General features: G+C 25.5%; 1 protein-coding gene across 7 annotated transcripts; it reads right to left on the bottom strand.

Annotated features, from left to right (window-relative positions):
- Positions 1 to 467: 467 nt before the first annotated feature.
- LOC114129708 (prostatic acid phosphatase) lies at positions 468 to 15759 on the bottom strand. Of its 7 annotated transcripts, none has more exons than XM_050206041.1 (10): positions 15413 to 15759; positions 13775 to 14027; positions 11495 to 11596; positions 10896 to 11141; positions 10618 to 10806; positions 8634 to 8757; positions 7668 to 7885; positions 7425 to 7596; positions 6646 to 6741; positions 468 to 972 (listed from the first exon to the last, which is right to left on the bottom strand). In XM_050206041.1, the coding sequence occupies exons 2-10, from the start codon at positions 13880 to 13882 to the stop codon at positions 854 to 856; spliced, it is 1374 nt and encodes a 457-aa protein (XP_050061998.1). In that variant the 5' UTR covers positions 13883 to 14027; positions 15413 to 15759; the 3' UTR covers positions 468 to 853. The 7 variants fall into 7 exon arrangements, with proteins under 7 accessions (XP_050061998.1, XP_027850315.1, XP_027850316.1 ...); XM_027994514.2 differs by having other exon boundaries at positions 15527 to 15759; XM_027994515.2 differs by lacking the exon at positions 15413 to 15759 and adding an exon at positions 14101 to 14496.
- Between the last annotated feature and the right edge of the window lie 2464 nt (positions 15760 to 18223).

Here is an 18223-nt window from a genome sequence, read left to right as displayed (position 1 = left end):
TTATAATGTTATAATTTTTTTTCTTCAAATGCCTATAGGCAATGAATTTGGTATTTTGACTTTTCTTATCGAAATAAATTAAACTGATTAAAGACCGCTAACGATGAGCGACAGCTTTTTCTACTTTAACGATAATCGAAAGTTGTACAAACATAGGCAGTGTCTATATATAAGCGCCACCTCGTTATAACGCTTTTCCGCACCCTTCAACACATAAAGAGCAATTAGATGAAAAAATAAAGCCTAAGCTTTGCATAGCCTTTACGTATTAAACTATTGAAATAGGTATGTAGGTAATAGTTGTTTTTTTTTAATACATCTATCTTATGCAGATAATATAATATTATAATAGGTATATATTATACTTGGGAAAACGATAATAAGCGACAATAATAATAATGTGGTCGAGTAACCATCCGACCACATTACGCTAACAAATAAAATTCTCATTCATCTTACGCATATAATAATGGTCAGAAATCATAATTATTAATAATAATATATGAGTACAATCTTTATTCTATATTTCTATATATTATATTATTTTGTGTAATAAATAAATAATAATATTAAATATTGTACAAACAAACGGCGATTGCGCGACAATAATTATTACACACGAGGATCCACTATGGATAAATAATTGTGGCTCTTAAACGATCGATCGATACGTGCAGTTTTTGGAAAAATGGAATTTCTCAATAATTTACAAAAATCGCTCATAATATTATTATTATTATTACATTGTTATGTGACGGGGACCTTAACGAAAAACATCACAGATGCATCGCCTTCTGCGTTACACACTATTACTGCTGAAGGTAGGTACGTACTATATTACATTATAACATATTTACACGTCTGCGGATGTCGATTCGACGCCGTTCATCCGAAACGAGACGGCTACGCGACTCCGTCCGTCTTGATCGAAGTCCACAGTCTCTGTCTCTTCCCGGGGCACGGCATGATACACTGAAACATTTACACAATTTAAACGGGACGGAAATAAAAGAAAAACGGAGTAATAAATCATCAGGACGACACGCTTATTACAGTTGATCAGTCCTATCTATCTAAGCATAATATGTACACATATATCAAAGACACATTCTGCGGAGAGTAGGTATCACTCATCCTATTTTGGATTTTGAACTTATTTTATTCAAAACATTGCTCGTATTTGCTTTAAACGCTTATACATTAGTTTTACGTTGTCAAATCGAAACATTAAACCTTAGCCTAATCTAACAGTACAGTTTTCAACATTTTTATATATCAATATGTACCTATAATACAATAACTATTAAATATTTATCTACGCCTTATTAAGTATAAAAGATTTAGGCAATAAACAATCCCTATCGCTTTATCTCTAAGTTACATATAATAATATATTATAGCTATCTCCGTGTCGTATAAAATGCATCCGAGTTAAATTTGATGCCTAATGCCAACATTTATAGCGTAACGCGCGAGGATAAATAATATTTTTGATTTTATAACTTTGGGTAGGTATATGACGTAATAATTATGTTAATGATTAATTTGTTAACATTATTTTTAATTAAAATAAATGAATGATTATAAACATTGTATATTATATTTTAGTTGGTTTTCGTGGTATGTGATTATAGTTATAATTCAATTTTTACCTACCTATGTAATATGTATAACATAATGCATTACGTGGTTCGCTTCTCTTGTACCTTATATCGTGCACCTATAATAACTGAGTTTATATGTCGATGATAGTGTGGTACACGATTGTAGACGGTTACCTATATAGAATAAAAACAGACTTCCAAAAAAGATACGATTGCGAACAAATGTTACCAAATTTATAAATAATACTTCAAAACTGTGAGAATTCTGTACTTCTGTACGTATTAAATGTAAACTAATTTTTTTGCAAGTAATTTTAAATAAATACTTAACTAGTTATGAGTCACAACATCAAACATTTCCATATCAAGCCCTACTATTAGCTGAACGTTTAATGTCATCCATCATTTTCTGTCACGAAAATATTCTGCTTGTTCACCCCCTGGACTACTAATGGGTATATGTGTGCTATCTATAGTCATCGTAATTCCCGGAAATTTGGAAATTCGGTAAAATTTTTGTTTGACAATTTCTACTTGATTAAGGAAACTTAACCCATGCCCTTAAAATTATTGTGATTCTCAGACACATCTTTTAATCTCCATTAACCAAATAAATTCAATTGAAAATAAAAAATGTAGACCTAAATATTTATGCTAATAAAATATATAGCTACCTAATAATATGATAATATAGCAATAAAACATTATTCATTAATATTGAAATAAAATTACTTGGTAGCATTCAGTCGCATAAAACCTTAATGCTATCAGAACTTTCCTTATTTTGTTCACAAGTAATCCCTTCAGGTCTGTATGTATTTGAAGTTTTTGTTCAGTAAATACCATAGGCATCAAAATATTTACAAATATTTGTTTGGTTAATCTGAACCTCCTACTAAACTCATTCACTGTCCGAATAAAAATTGATAGGATCCATAAATTTTATATAATTATTTTTTTTATATGTTTTACGTGATTTGCTTTGAATTATTTTATTTAAAAAATCATAGTTGCTATCCATATTTATATGAAAACTGTTCAAAATTATAGTAAAAATATGCACTAAAAACCAAAAATAGAAAATTGAAACAATTTAACACAATGTTTGTCTCTATTTTACAACGATACAATAAAAAACAATAAAAGAGTGGTCAAATGGATAACGCTCTGTTATACAATAGGTATCGAGTAGATCTCGGTCTAAGCTGTTTTAAGGGGGGGGGGGAGAAGGAAATTTCCCCCGGACGCCATAGTTTTTTAAAAGTAAAGGGGCGTCTTTATTTGCCCTTAATATGCTACAGAAAATGCCAATTTAAACAACTGGTATACGTTTCAAGTTTCTATGACTAGTAATTTTTAACTATAACAAAAATCTGAAATTATTTGATAGTAAATCGTTATTTTACGAGGTAATTTTTGATTTCGTAAACATTTTAACTTAATAGATAAATTTTTTTTAATTGGTTAATATTCAACTTCTTCTATAATTATTGTAAACCAAACTTATAGAAAATCTTGTATTAAATTATCAATAATCAACTCATAGCTACTTGTATAAAATACTTTATACATTTTTAACTACCTATAAAATAATTTAAATATTTATGATTTTGACGAATTTTATCAATATTTGAACTTCAAACACTAATAAAAAAAAAAATTTTAGTATTTATTATTTTTAGTATTCTTATAATTTTTTAATCACTAAAAGACTAACGTATGAGGAACTTCGTATATAGTTTTTAAGTATTTTGCCAAAAAAATTGTAGTGATATTTTTTTTAAAAAAACTAAATAACAACAAATATTTTAAATGCCTACAAATATCATTAAAATAAACAAAATATTTAAAAAATTAAATTATGTGAAGAAAATTTCTATTTTTACTTATTCAATATAAATATAAATTATAAATCGTTATTGTTACGCAATTTCATAAAAATGTTAAATTCAAACGCTAATAACATTTTTTCCTATAATGACGCCTCGAGATTTCTCTATAGCTATTTAAAGGAAAACTTAATGTTGAACTTTTTAACCTTAGATACAAAAAAAGTTATGAATTTTCAACAACAAAATTACTTGCAAATTTTCGTGATTTTGGAATTTTTCGTATAACTTTGAACTTAAAATGCTTATAAGTTTTTTTGGGCACCCAAAATTTTTTTATCGACTTTTCAAAAAAAAAAAAATACTTAGAAAAATTGAAAATTTCAGTTGTCTACAAATAGCTCAAAAAGAGTCAGAATATTTTGAAAATTTAATCGTGTATAGATAACGCTAATATAAACATTTGGTGAACATTTTAAGTATTTATAGTGATTAGTGATTTCCTATTGAGTTATAACTAGGTATATAACAAAAATCGATTTGGTCGAAGACTGGTTTTGCATGAATATTCCTGTTTTTCCCGATTTTTTTGACAACTACACGACACTTCTTAATTTTTACCTCTATAATATACCAGGGATATTAAATTTTTCATCGGAAACCAGTTTTAAATTGAAGCATTATTTCGACAAGTTATAGCGTACTCAAAAGTTGATAATTTTAAATTTTTACCATATTCGTTGCACTTACACAACTTTGGCAACGTTACACTAAATTTTGTTCATAATCGTGTGATTTGTTTGAGTACCAAAACTACAAAACAATATATTATGTTATATTATGTACATGGTGGCAATCTGTAATCGTGTTTCAACCATATAGATAAATCAAGTTAAAAGGTTCATATGTTAAAATTTGATGGCCATGTCATAGACAACAATGAGCTTAATTGCTGAATTTTGGACTATTTTTAGTTTTTACCTATAACCTAAGTGATGTATTCTATGCGAGATTGCCAATTCGTGTTGTATATAAAATGGCAATCAAGTCATAATAGAGTACATAGACGTACCTAATAGGTAGAAGTAACCTATCTAAAACGATTTTTATAGATTCAAACTATATGTAAATAAATAGTACAAATATAATTTAAACCCGGACGAAAAATACAAATTAACTACACTGTCTAAAATTCTAAAAGGTAAAAATTGAAAAGATCACACACATATCCACATACAGTAAAATCACATAGTGGAAACTATTTTTTATAAGTACCTATACTTAAAATAAAAACTACAAATGTCCTATACCGACTTAAAGTAATGTAGAAATATTGATATTTTGATAGAGCAAAAATAAATGATTATTTCAGGTTATTGCAAGTACTTTATTATTAATTCAATATTAACAAGCAATAACTAATCATCAATTAGTTACTTACCTTATATACAAAATATATATAATATATTAATTATTTATATGTAACCAATAACAATAACTTGTTCATGTTTCGTTAAATATCAATTATAAAAATAGTATGAACTTAAAAGTGTATTAATGAGTAACCACTGATAGAGTTTCAAGTTAATATTTAATTAATTTACTGAAAAACATTGAATACTTAAAGGAAATTAATAAAATATTTTAGTTGTTACCAAAGGAGTCAATAGTTCAATTTTAATACATGAAGTACCTTTATAAAATTATTATTGACACTGTTAATAAGTGGTTTATAAAAACTATTAGAGTATTATTAAATGAAATTAAAGTGGTTACAAATTAAAAAGTTTAAGACTATTTGAGATACTAAGATAAAAATAAAAACAAAATTCATATTATTCTAAGTTTTATTTAATTTTTTAGATTTGATACACTGGCGTCAGTCATATTTCATTACATGGGGATCTATATTTCTATTCAAATACTAAAACAAACACTACAATCTAACTACTACAACACAGTAATCATACTATCTATTATCTGACATAATTTTGTTATAACCTAAAAAAAAAAAATTATAATACCCATTTGTAGTATGAGTGATAAATAACATTAACTATTATAAAACATTGAATATTGAAACATACTAAGCTATTTAGTAATATGAAAATAATTAGCATGCTTAGTATATAAAATAAAATTTTTTCTTCAATACAGATTTAGTCAATAAATTCGTCGTGATGCATAAAAAAAAGGTTTCAGTCCATGCCATTTAAACTGAAATAAAAAACATAAAATATACAATAATAATAATAAGTAATGTAAATTAATTTATTAACAATATTCTTAATTAATAATTAGTATTTAGAGAAATCTATAGCATAAAATATATCAAAATTGTTTGCACATAGGAAATACAAAAAGCTTTAATCCCTACACTTTTTGTTATAATTTTATTAAAAAAAATAAAAATTCAATGGAAAACTTACTTTATTTAACTCTCAGTCTCAGTATGTAAAATTAGTTAATATAATAATGATTTAGTGAATTAACAAAAATAACAACACATTTTTATAACCTATATTATTTATTATTTATTATAATGAATACTAAATTATAATAAATATCTATAGTCATTATTTTAAATAAAGGATATCTTTAAAATTTATTTTTAAATTAGAGTTTATTTATATTCATATATAATTAATATAAAACTAATATGTGTACCTAGAACAATAATTAAAATATATATATATATATATATATAAAGCTCTAAATTGAGTATTTTGTACTATTTGTAGATAATAAGGTACCTTTTCGTCAGTAATTTACTAGATTCTAAATAATAATTTTAAAAAGTTGTTAAAACTAGAGATTGTAAAATAAGTTATATTTAATATTTTTAAAACAACAACATTTCTTAGTTATATATTAAGAAGATAGTTAAAAATATATACTGAGAAGTTGTAGTTAAGTCTAAACTCTGAGCTAAATGTATTTTAGTAAATTAAAAAAAAAATTCTTTTCCCATTTTATTTTATTTGTGTTTTATGATATTAAATTATTTAACAAGAAACTTTCAAATACATTAAAATTTAGATAATTAAATTATTTGACTGTATATTTTAACTACAAAATAGATAAATAATAATAATAACAAAAAATAAAATACTAAGAATATATAAAATACATAAGCATTCTAATGTTATTAAATATAAATAAAAAATACTATTATAATAAGTACTAGGTATAGATGATTTTTTTGTACATACATTTTTGATAATTTCTGCCACAATAACAGATGAAATATTTTTTGTTCAACATAAAAAATATAATAGAAACAGCTATCAATATTACTGCAATAATTCCTAAGACAAAATCAAATAAGTACTAATTAGTTATTAAACAAAACAATTTATAATTTATTCATATAAAAAATTCATGATCTCTATATCATTTAAAAATATTGAAAATCAATTCTTATTATATACTTATTTTAATTCTGTACATATTAACATAATATAAATGACTTAAAATTGTGTTGTTAATTAGAAAAAAAAAATTTTTTTGTTGATTTTATTATTTTGACAGGTATTATAACTTTGACATACTAATTTTTTAACTGATTTTTTTGTTTATGTATATACATTTTACATAATATATTTTATATTATATAATTACATTAGGCAGCATTTTTAAGAATTTTATAGTGAATACCTAATGAGAAATCGCTAAAATTAATAAAAGCATATCTATAGAAAATTTTAAAATTTTAAATGTTTTGGATACAAAGAAAACATTTAAACCTTATACTTTAAAAAATTGGAAAAAAATAAATTTTACTTTTTCTATTACCTATGTTGGCTTTTTTATTTTTTTTGAAAAACTTTTAATCAATTAATAACTGAAATAGTGGGAGATTAACAGAAAAAATAACATTAACATAGCTACAATAAATATTTAAAGTAGTTAAATAAAGAAAAAAAAATTTTTTTTAATTAGTTTTGAAAAATTGTGGGATAAGATTTGGAAAAATAGGATAGCAACTTACCAATATAAGTCAACAAATTATTTTCATCCGATGTATTGCATTCTTTGTACCAGTCTGTTAGTAGAATTGGATTCACAACATCAATAAATTGGTCTAAATCACATGCTATTGAATCACAACCCGGAACATGAAGTAAATAAGGATCATGAGTAGAAGTGTTTCTGTATGATACCTTTGAAATATAAATAATTAATTACTCCTTAGTTGATACAACTTAGATCGTTAAATAATGTATTGGCTTACAGTAACAACATAAGTATTATTTGAGTTTTTACTCTTTCTAAGTTCTAAAAACACTGCAGCAGCATAAGGAGGTAATTTATAATTGTACACATTCAAGGAATGCAATAACCCAGCTACATTGGTATCATGAGCTGAGTATACCCATAATTTGTAATTAGTTTTCATGGTTCCATTCCGTTTTTGTTTCATATTATCAACGATTTCATTAAGCAATACACCTGAGAAAAAAAATCAAATCAAAGTATTATAAACATTTACTGATTTTATATAGGTTAAATAAAGAAAATATGTAAATAATGTGTTAAAATTATATTCACTTTTTTTCAGATATTTACTAAGTAAACAAAATTGTTTTAACGATATTTTAAACATATTATTTTATGTATTATGCAGTTAGTTAATAAATTAAATAATATAAAATGGTTATTATTTTAATAAGTAATACACATTAATTAATGTACTTATTTAGTTAGATAAAAATGGTTATTAAAATATTAAAATGAATGGAACTTTATTAAGACTCATCAGATATTTGTTATTAATTAGCTATGAATATTGAGTAAATGAATTTTTGTATGTTATATATAAGATTTTTTTAAGACAAATTTAAGTACATAAGTAACTGACTTATTTTGCTATTTTCTTGGTTAATATATATTAAAAACATTATATTTTATCATTTGTTTTAAATATAGTAATTGTTATTCCAATATAAATATAATAACATGAAAAAAAAAACAAGTATAACAAATATTAATCATATAAAATATTTATCATAAATGCAATATCAATACATAATTTTATAATATTTAATAAAAAAAATATATAACAATTTTGTAGTTATATTATGTTATTTTAATTATTTAATAAAATACTAAGAAATGTTTCTCTACTTTTTTTAATATAATAACTATTCAAAGTTATAATATTCTTTTCATTTTTATCTATTATTAAATTTACACTTACCACAACTTAGTTTCTTCAATAATGGTGTATACGTTGGCAATAGAAATGCCAATTCAGAAACTTCTCTTAACTTTTCAGGGAACACAGAATTAGTCCAATTGGGTAAAGTATAATTAAATTGTGTCTAAAAAATGAATAAATAATACAAATAAATTAACCATTAAAATGTATGACCTATATTAAGCAGTGCCACAACTTCTGGGTTCATGCAAGACATGTACCGCACACACTGACCCAAAATTTTAAAGGGTCACCTTTGTCTTTAAATTTTTTTACTTTTATAACATACTTCAAGGTACCTATAAACAATTTGTTGTGTTTTTATTAATCAGACAAAAGAATATTATTATTAATTATTATTATCATAGTGTGATCACTGACAAAAATAAAGCCAAAACCTGACAAATTTAATTTATGATTGTTAATATTAGCTATTAGAGTAAATAATTTTAAATTAAAATATCATTTTTAAGTTTCTAGAAAAATTATTAAAGAAAAACAATTTTTGTACTGATAATATTTCCACCACTTCTGGTAATGGATAAATTCTTACAGGACATTTGTACACAAAATATCTTAATTAGCTATTAATTATTTAGAGAAATTTTTAAAACTAAGATATGAATATGATAATAAATCTATATTTATACTTTATGACTGCTGGACTTAAGGGGTTTCGTTTAGGTGAATTAAAAATTAATTTTTAAAATAACTAAAAAAAAAGTGCAATATTACTTTGTTCCTAAATAAAAAAAACTAAGCAACTTTTTTAATGAAAAATAATTACTACTGTAGTATACAGATACATGATACATGTATAACTAAAAAGTTAATTTATAAACTATAATGACTTGGTAGTAGTTGGTTAAAAGACATCACAACACTAAAAACAAGTTTACTTAGATTTAAAGTATGTCATTATCTAAGAAATATTATGGTGTGGGTCTCACACTTTAATACTAATTATTCAATGATATACAGGTGTTTAAAAACATGCATTGATGTCACATAGAGGCTATGTCTAAACAGCAGTGTATGTTTTACATGTAAAAGTGTTTACATTAATACAACAATTTCAATTGTTAAAGATAATATATTTTATTCTTTTTTTTATGTAACCTAAAGTGTTTCTTGTGTTTATAACACTGGTATGATTATACTTTTTATGATATATTTTCTAATATTTTCAAAAGCATAGTAGATAAAACTATTATATTAAATTTTGTGGAATGTGATTTGTGCCACTGCCTATGATTGTGATTTGTAGGGATTGGTTTTATTTGCACAAAAAATCCTTAAAATGTGCTTCTAAAAATACTGTAACATACTACAAAATATGCATTTATTTTTAAATGTTATGCACTTAAAATTGCAATAAATGTTGGTCTTCTAAAAACTTTATAGTCATGTAAACTGGAATTTCACAAATATTGTAATACAAAATTGAACCATCGGTTTTAAAAGTATCATTATGATAGTTTACTAAGTTTGTAAATAACTCCTAATTGGTGTTTTTACTTTGGGCATTTTAAAGTTCCGAATAAAAATTATATCAAAAATCACAAGACACAAAATCTGACACAATTTTAAACATAAAACACACGACACAGACTGAAACCGAACATCTGACATTCAATACAAAATAAATATAATAATATACTGTTATAAAAATAGTATGTAATATTTTTAGAACACAAGTTTGATATTTAAATTTTAAATTTATTATATACATAAATAAATAATTTGGTATCATAATGCGACATAACTATGTGACCAATCAATTCAAAATAACCTAGAAAATATTTATTATACAATTAATATTCATATAATATATATATTATATGTATTTAATTGATATTCAACTAAATAAAGTTTGGCCAAGCATCTATTAAAATTATTTATAAAAATTAGCTAATTTATTATTAAGCATAATTTAAATATTCTAATTTATTTTGAATACTTTTAAAAACTAAATCATTGTTACCTCAACCAATAATGTATCATATAAAGTTAATGTGTCATCAATTAAATCAGTAAAATTCATGCCACTATTTTCTTTAAGGTAATTGTATAATTTCTGGTGATCTTCATTAAATCGCTGGATTTCTGGTAAATTTTGAAGGTCATCAAAATGCTTTGTGAATTGAGGACAGTTATTACCAAATGATAAAGACTGAAAAATTAATATTAAATAAATTTTAAAAAAATTTAAAAAAAGATCAATTAATAAAATACAGCACAAAACATTCAAGTAAAATTTACCTCATCAAGATCTCGTGGAATTGAATGAATAGGAATTGGTTGCCATAAGGTTCCTAAATTGTTGTTCCATATTTGATCTCCAGTTGGTGGGTATAAACCAGCTAGATTAGCAGAGGCACTCATTAAAGCACGATCCACACTAGTACTACGAATATATATGTCTTCACTTGAATATTTAACAGGCAAAAAATCACTATATCTATTTCTTATCCATTTTCCAAACTCATAATGTCTTTCTTTTCCTTGCTAAAATTAAAAAATAGGGGATACATTTAAATAATTACTATAATGTAATATGCTAAAATAAAAATATAATATTCAATAGTTGTAGAAATATTTACAATATTTAGGAATTACCAATAACTTAAGATTATTAATAAATTCGATAATAAATAATAAGTTATTTGTTATTATCATTGTTATTTTACTTCACATACAATATCTTTTTCAGTAAGATATAATTTTAGTTAATGTGTTCATGACATATTAAGTATGAAAATAGAAATATTTTTACAAGGTATTGAATACTTTGACAATATATTATTTTTCTAATTATTCTAAATTATGTCGAACACAATAAATAAAAAGAAGAATCTTACATTAGTCAACTGTCCAAAACCCATGGGCCAGTAAGATGTATTTCTATAAGGATCTTTAGGGTAAGGTAAATCAGTTATCGCTCGATCACCGTGTCTATACAGCTGAAATTAAAATGAAACATTAATCAAATAAATAAATAGGTAGCAATAAAACTTTAAATTAAAATATTGAGTTAAATATCATCACTTCTGCAACAGTGAGAATCTCAAAATTTTCCAAATTAGTTTATTGGCAATAGTAATAAAATATGTGATTACAAGCATTTATTCATAAGGAGTATTTTCTATACAATTAGCGGTTACACTGTATATTTACAAAAATAATAACACCACTTATAGGTACACACATTCTTATGTATCAACATAACATATTTTCTTCACTTACTCAAAACTGTTGCAGTTTAAATGATGATATAGATACATAATTATCAGTGTTGGGGAAGTTACAATTTTTTTGGTAATTAAATTACATTACTAATTCCTTGTCAAAATTGTAACTAAATTATTTTTAAGTTACTTTTTTTTTTATTTGGTCAAGTTACATCATTTCTATTGAGTTTAAAAAGTAACCCAATTGCATTATAAGTTATTATTTTTTTTTCAAAAATATCACTGGAGCTTAATAATCATGTGTTCAATGCGACAATACATAAATTAAATATTAAATAATGACAATCAATAATAAGAAATTATTAACAAATACTTATTTTGTTGAACATTAAATGTTAATCTTTATTTTTCAAATTTATTTTAAACAAAAGTGTATTTTCAAAATTACTATCACTAATTTTAGATAGTTTTTTAGTGCATGTATTAAACCAAATTAAGTAACGAGTAATTAAGTAATAATTGCTATAAAAAAGTAACTCAAATCACATATAAATTACTTACAATAAAATATAATTAAATTATCATCAAATTACTGAGAAAGTAAATTTGTGATAATAACTTGTAACTTAAGTTAAGTTACTCCTCAACACTGACAATTATACCAATATGTATGTTGTAATATTCACAACTCAATCCATACAAAGTCAAGAAACAATAAATACATATTATTAGTTATTTTGAATTACTTACAACTTACAAGTTCCAGTTAGATTAGGTAGTAATTCAAAATAATATATGGAACTAGTTTTGAGATTCATAATTAAAAATAAAAATGTACTAAATTATGAGCACACTATGTTAGAAGATTTTTTATTTTATTTTATTTTGCTAAAATATGTAGTTAATTACAGTGACATTAATACCTTCTAAATACTATACAATATATATATATACAACATACTATTAACTATCATAATTATTGAGTTATTGTTGTTACTTATAAAATAATGATATAACATAATAATTCTTATTACTGTTTATAATATACTATCAAGTTTTTTTTTGTTTTCTGTTGGCAGAAATGATTTATTTTGAAATTTTCTGAGATAAATATCAGAGATTCAGAATGTGTTAATAAGGATGGTCAATTACATTTATTTTATAAGTTATTTCCTAGACATTTAACCATTTTTGTTGAAAATAAAAAGAACTGGATTACTGGATAAGTTGCATTAACATGTAGCCAAATTATACAAGACACTCTAATGTAAGTTAAAACAAATAAGTATCCAATACTTATATTATACATGTACCTATGATACAATTTTAATTTTCAAATGAATTTTTTTTCAATTGATTCATATATTTCTTTACATTTTGAGACTCTACTACTGAGATAGTTTTATGCTGTAAATATATACCTATGTATATTGTACTAAGTTGACTTTAACCAGTGATGGGAAAGAACACAATCAATTGAACGCATTCATATTGTGTGAACTTCACGTTTTCAAGAAATGAATTTCTATTTTTATTTTGATCTTAAAAGATTTGGGTTTACTCATTGACAATTTAATGTTCATGGAACATAGGTAGTTATATACTTAGCAATTTTTATTTTTTAACACATTTTATTTAGTAACTTTTTTATTCTTGATAACAATATGGACTAGTTCTTAGTTTATATACAATATATAACTAGTTCATATTTAATTTGTTGAACTTAAATTTGAACTAATTCATATTTAATGTCTTGAACTTGAACTAGAATAAGTTCATTTTCATAAAGAACTTTCCCATCACTGACTTTAACATCAATAACCAATTAAAATCTGTATCAAGACTCGATTAGACGTGTCTTTGTTTTTGCCAGATTGTAATTGACAAATACCTACCTAGGTGCCCACACAAATTTGTATAGGTAAATAATTTTTATAACTAGGTACTCACCAAAGATGAAAACACTAGCTCGCCATACTCTTGGGCCAGTGGATCGGTGGCCAAACAGACGTCAGTCGTTGCAAGCGAAATGGCCGTCAGCAACAGTGTCAAACGCATCGTATGGCGATGGAGAAAATAAATGCGATAATTATATTATCCGTCCTCTTGTGTGGCCCGATTTCGAATAGGACGAGGTACCTATCGCTGTGTTTATTTAATACTCATATCGTGACGATGTAGCTTGTTCCACATATTTGTTGGCCTGCGTTTAACAAACATGTCATTGTTCAGTCATCGTTATTATAAAAACAGATGTAATTCGCACGACGACAAACCAGGTAGGTATGTATGCATTAGCGTGTCAAACAATAATAATTATACGTAAAACAAATAACAGAACCACATAGGTATTAGGATATTGTTTTAGCTTATAACGGAAAATAGAAATGGATAAATATTTATTTTGTTTCTTTTCGTTTTCATTTGGCGCGAGGCACTGACTGATGCGACGGCGGACGGTATCGCGAATAACCGTGATCCGTGAGAAATAATGTTTCCGATTGCTTGTGTCGTGATACGTTTAAAACATAACAATATTGTTATTATTTGTAATCGTTATCAACTTATCGTTAGGTGGTCACATGCAGCTGCTGATGCTAAACACAAGATATTAGATAATATCATTGTCCATTATCTTGCTTAGCAGTAGTCGGCGCGCGCCAAACAGTTGCGCTTAACTGCCAATTATTATTATTATTATTATTATTACTACTATCGTCGGCTTTCCGTTTTTATTATTATCACTCCGACGACAACAAAGTTACCTGTAGAGTGTAAAACTGTAGATTATTGTATTCTGTGGCTGATTTCCGGGTAGGGGAAGGAGTGATGGTCAAGGGTAGGTACTTGGACAATCAGGTATTATGTTGAATAAAAATGTAAAATTATTTTGTTCCGTAAAATATATTATATTACTTATCTAGGTAAATATGAGGCACAGAAATTTAAATTTTCAAATTTATTTAAACCTATCTACCTATCAAAATACTACAATATAAATCGAAATATTTTTTTTTATTACGTACCTACTACAAAAAAAAAAAAAAATGATTTTGAAATATATAGATAAATTATTTTTCAGAACCGCTCATCACGATGTAACATTTTTAGTATCCCACCACTGATTGTATTTTTATTTTACAATATGAGCATGAATCGTGAGAACGAAAATTTTATATAATAGATATAGACTGCGGCGTACACAAAATATAAAGGACACGACGAGAGGATAATGACTTACGGTGGATAGATCCCCTTCCATAGATCAAAATGTCAATATAAAAATTTAAATAAATTATATCTACCTATTAACCACTATTAATTTTAAATTTTAAAATTAACCCAAGCCCACTTCAATCCGTATTATTATCTACACAAATGCACAATTGTGTGCACGGTGCGTTATAGTCGTTATATAGGTACCTACTTGTAATTAGATACATAATATATATATTACATAATACTTATTATTATATTTAATTTATATAGATATATATGGCCATATGGGTATTACATTTTATTCGGTTTAAAATATTATTATTACAATAATATTATAACATGCGATCTCGTTGATCATTGTTCATTTACCTCGACGTTTATAAGAAAATAATAGTATACGTATAAAGATATAATAGTATAATATCTTATGATATTATATTATTATATCGGCGTTCGGCTGTTGTATAATAATATAGGTCTTACGCGTCACAGTTCGCGGCGGACGAAATCCGAATGCGGAAATGATTCTGTCACTGTGGAGTGCGGAGACAGAGAGACGTGCCGAGACTCCAAACTGCAAAGTTTATCACGACCGGATCGGGTCGGATGACAACGGCGACTGCGACGACGACGACGGCGACGGCGACGACGACGACGACGACGACGAGTGATAAATTGTAATGAAGCTGCGTGCGCGTGTACCCGCCGATAGATTATATTTACCGACGACGACGCCGCGTATAAAAAAAGAAAACGCTCTCTGGTGCTAAATTAGGTGTTGTATAATAATATAATATATATTATTATTGTTAGGTATGCGGTGGAAATTAGTCGGTGAGACGCGAAGCGACGATAATGCAATGCATATTATGCAGGACTTAGAGCGTCAGTTTTTCCTAAAATCTTAAAAACAGGTTATCTAGAAACGAAATTTCATGTAACGCCAAAAACGAATTTGCAATTTTATGTATGCGTGTTTGTGTAATTTTTGGTTTTTAATTTAAATATAAATTTTTTTGAGTTATTTTTTTTCCGATTATTTTTCCATAATGTACTCCTTTAAATAACATCTGTCTAAACGATAACCAGTTCTAATATACCTACCGCATAATATAATTATTATTGAAAACCCCTTCAAGCAGGTTTTGCTGTAGCTGCAGTATCGAGTATTTGGATAAAGGTAAACTCGTTTACCGATTTAAGTATTTTCCGCGTCTTATCAACTTCCGTCTTATTTTAGTTGTGTTTTAATTAACTTATATTTATAGTTAAATACTGTTTTTACGATGATACTAGGAGAACATTTTTAATTCTGGACTATATTTTGTGATTTTTTCCAATGGCTTATAATATGTCCCATTGTCTACGACCCAATAGTAATAAAGCGTTTACAACCATTATTATTATAGAACAATATTATATAATTAAGTATTTAGATATGATGCGAATTATCTAAACGAGCATTACTTTGCTAAATATTGTTCCGATTAATTATCGTTAATTCATTCAACCGCAAACGGACGATGAACGTGTTTCATATTATGAAACACACAAATAACCCACGCTTGATAACTAAAATAATATTATATAATTGTATTTTATTGGCAGTTGTGGTGTGTATAAACTTAATACTTATATAGGTAGACTTTAGATACAGGGCCGTTTGTATGAGAGGAACGGCTGATTTTGAAGGGTTGAACTTTTTTTTTTTTTTTTCAATGTTTTAATGTCCTCATAATTCCATTCACTTATTCCTTACAATTAACCTTACACTGTGATATTTTAATGATCGTTACCATAATTATTTATGATACCTATTATCATTATCATTAGCAAAAATGCTTAAGCCACATTAAACAATAAAGTAATTTTACATCCACTATCAAATATTATGAATTATGATACCGTAACTAAAGAATTTTACGTGTGTTACAAATTACAATCCAAAAACAACATTTACATTTTTAATTATCATTTTTTTATAATACACTAGTAAGTATTAACATTATACCAATAACATAACTGCAATAAGTTCATTATATTATAAAAATTGTATCTTTAAAACTACTATATTTACTTAATACTTCTTTTCTTTTTTGTATAATTTGTATTTTGTTGCCGCTACATGATAAATTTCTAAATTCGCTCTGAGTAGTAACCCAGGTACATATTGTATGATATTGCAGAAAGTTAACAAAATTAATTTGCAATAGTGTGCTAATATTACGAGTAATTTTCCCAAAACTACTTATTAGTTCTATCGCTAGTGCTCTACAAGAGACTTACATTTCATATTAACCAACAGTATAGAATATAGATATGTTATAGCTGTAACACACTATTGTATATTTCCCTTCACCGGAGCAAAAGACCAACTCGTCAGTGATGGAGTATAATTTAATTGGAGATATTATGATGTGGGTGTTGTTTTTTAAGCTGAAAATGACGTTATCCCCCCAGTAATCTTTATTTTTTGTATGTTTGTATTTGGAAATGGATGTGTGGTATTTTGTTAAATATTATTTGTTATTATTGTGGTCGACAGTCGTGTCGAATGAAAATTGTATATTTTTCTAATTTAATATGTTTGTATTAAATATCATATATAAGTCATTCATAAGTGTATTGGGTACAGGTACAGGATTTTATGTGATAACTAATAATTTAATATTAATCGTATCGATAATGATCAAGTATTGTAATATGAATTTGAGCATAATATTACTTTGTAAATATCATACTTAACCAATATTTAATACTTCCATATTTGTAAACGTTCATATTGAAAACGATAATTTTCTTAGACATAAAAAAAATTAACGATAAAACAAATTTCAATAAAGCAGCATAATATGTTAGTGAAAAAAAAATGTATAAAACAAGTTATAATATGTTAAAATGTATAAAAATTGTATTATGGCATAAATAAATGGTTAATATTTTTATACCAGTCTATGGAAATTTGTGAACAATGTGAGGTCATAAAGTAAAGGTGGTTTTTCAACATTATTTGAAAAACTGTAATAGACATCAATGCTAGCAAATGACTTTCCTAAAGTACTTACTATACACCAAAAATGCGTACAAATCGATTTCTAATCTATAAGGGAGTCATATGGAAATTTCCTTATAATCGAAAAATCGTCAACGCTTATACGAAAAGAAAAACTTATTGCGAAA

This window comes from Aphis gossypii, chromosome X, assembly GCF_020184175.1.
Source record: "Aphis gossypii isolate Hap1 chromosome X, ASM2018417v2, whole genome shotgun sequence".
NCBI lineage: Eukaryota > Metazoa > Arthropoda > Insecta > Hemiptera > Aphididae > Aphis > Aphis gossypii.
The sequence above is the reverse complement of the archived record's forward strand: the minus strand, read 5'-3'. Positions and strand labels throughout refer to the sequence as shown.

Coding starts and splice junctions, on each gene's coding strand:
- LOC114129708 (XM_050206041.1), bottom strand. CDS start 13,882: ATGCGTTTGACACTGTTGCTGACGGCCATTTCGCTTGCAACGACTGAC. Junction 8,758..10,617: donor ATGATACATTATTGGTTGAG/GTAACAATGATT, acceptor TTCATTTTTTAG/ACACAATTTAATTATACTTT. Junction 7,886..8,633: donor ATTGAAGAAACTAAGTTGTG/GTAAGTGTAAAT, acceptor TTTTTTTCTCAG/GTGTATTGCTTAATGAAATC.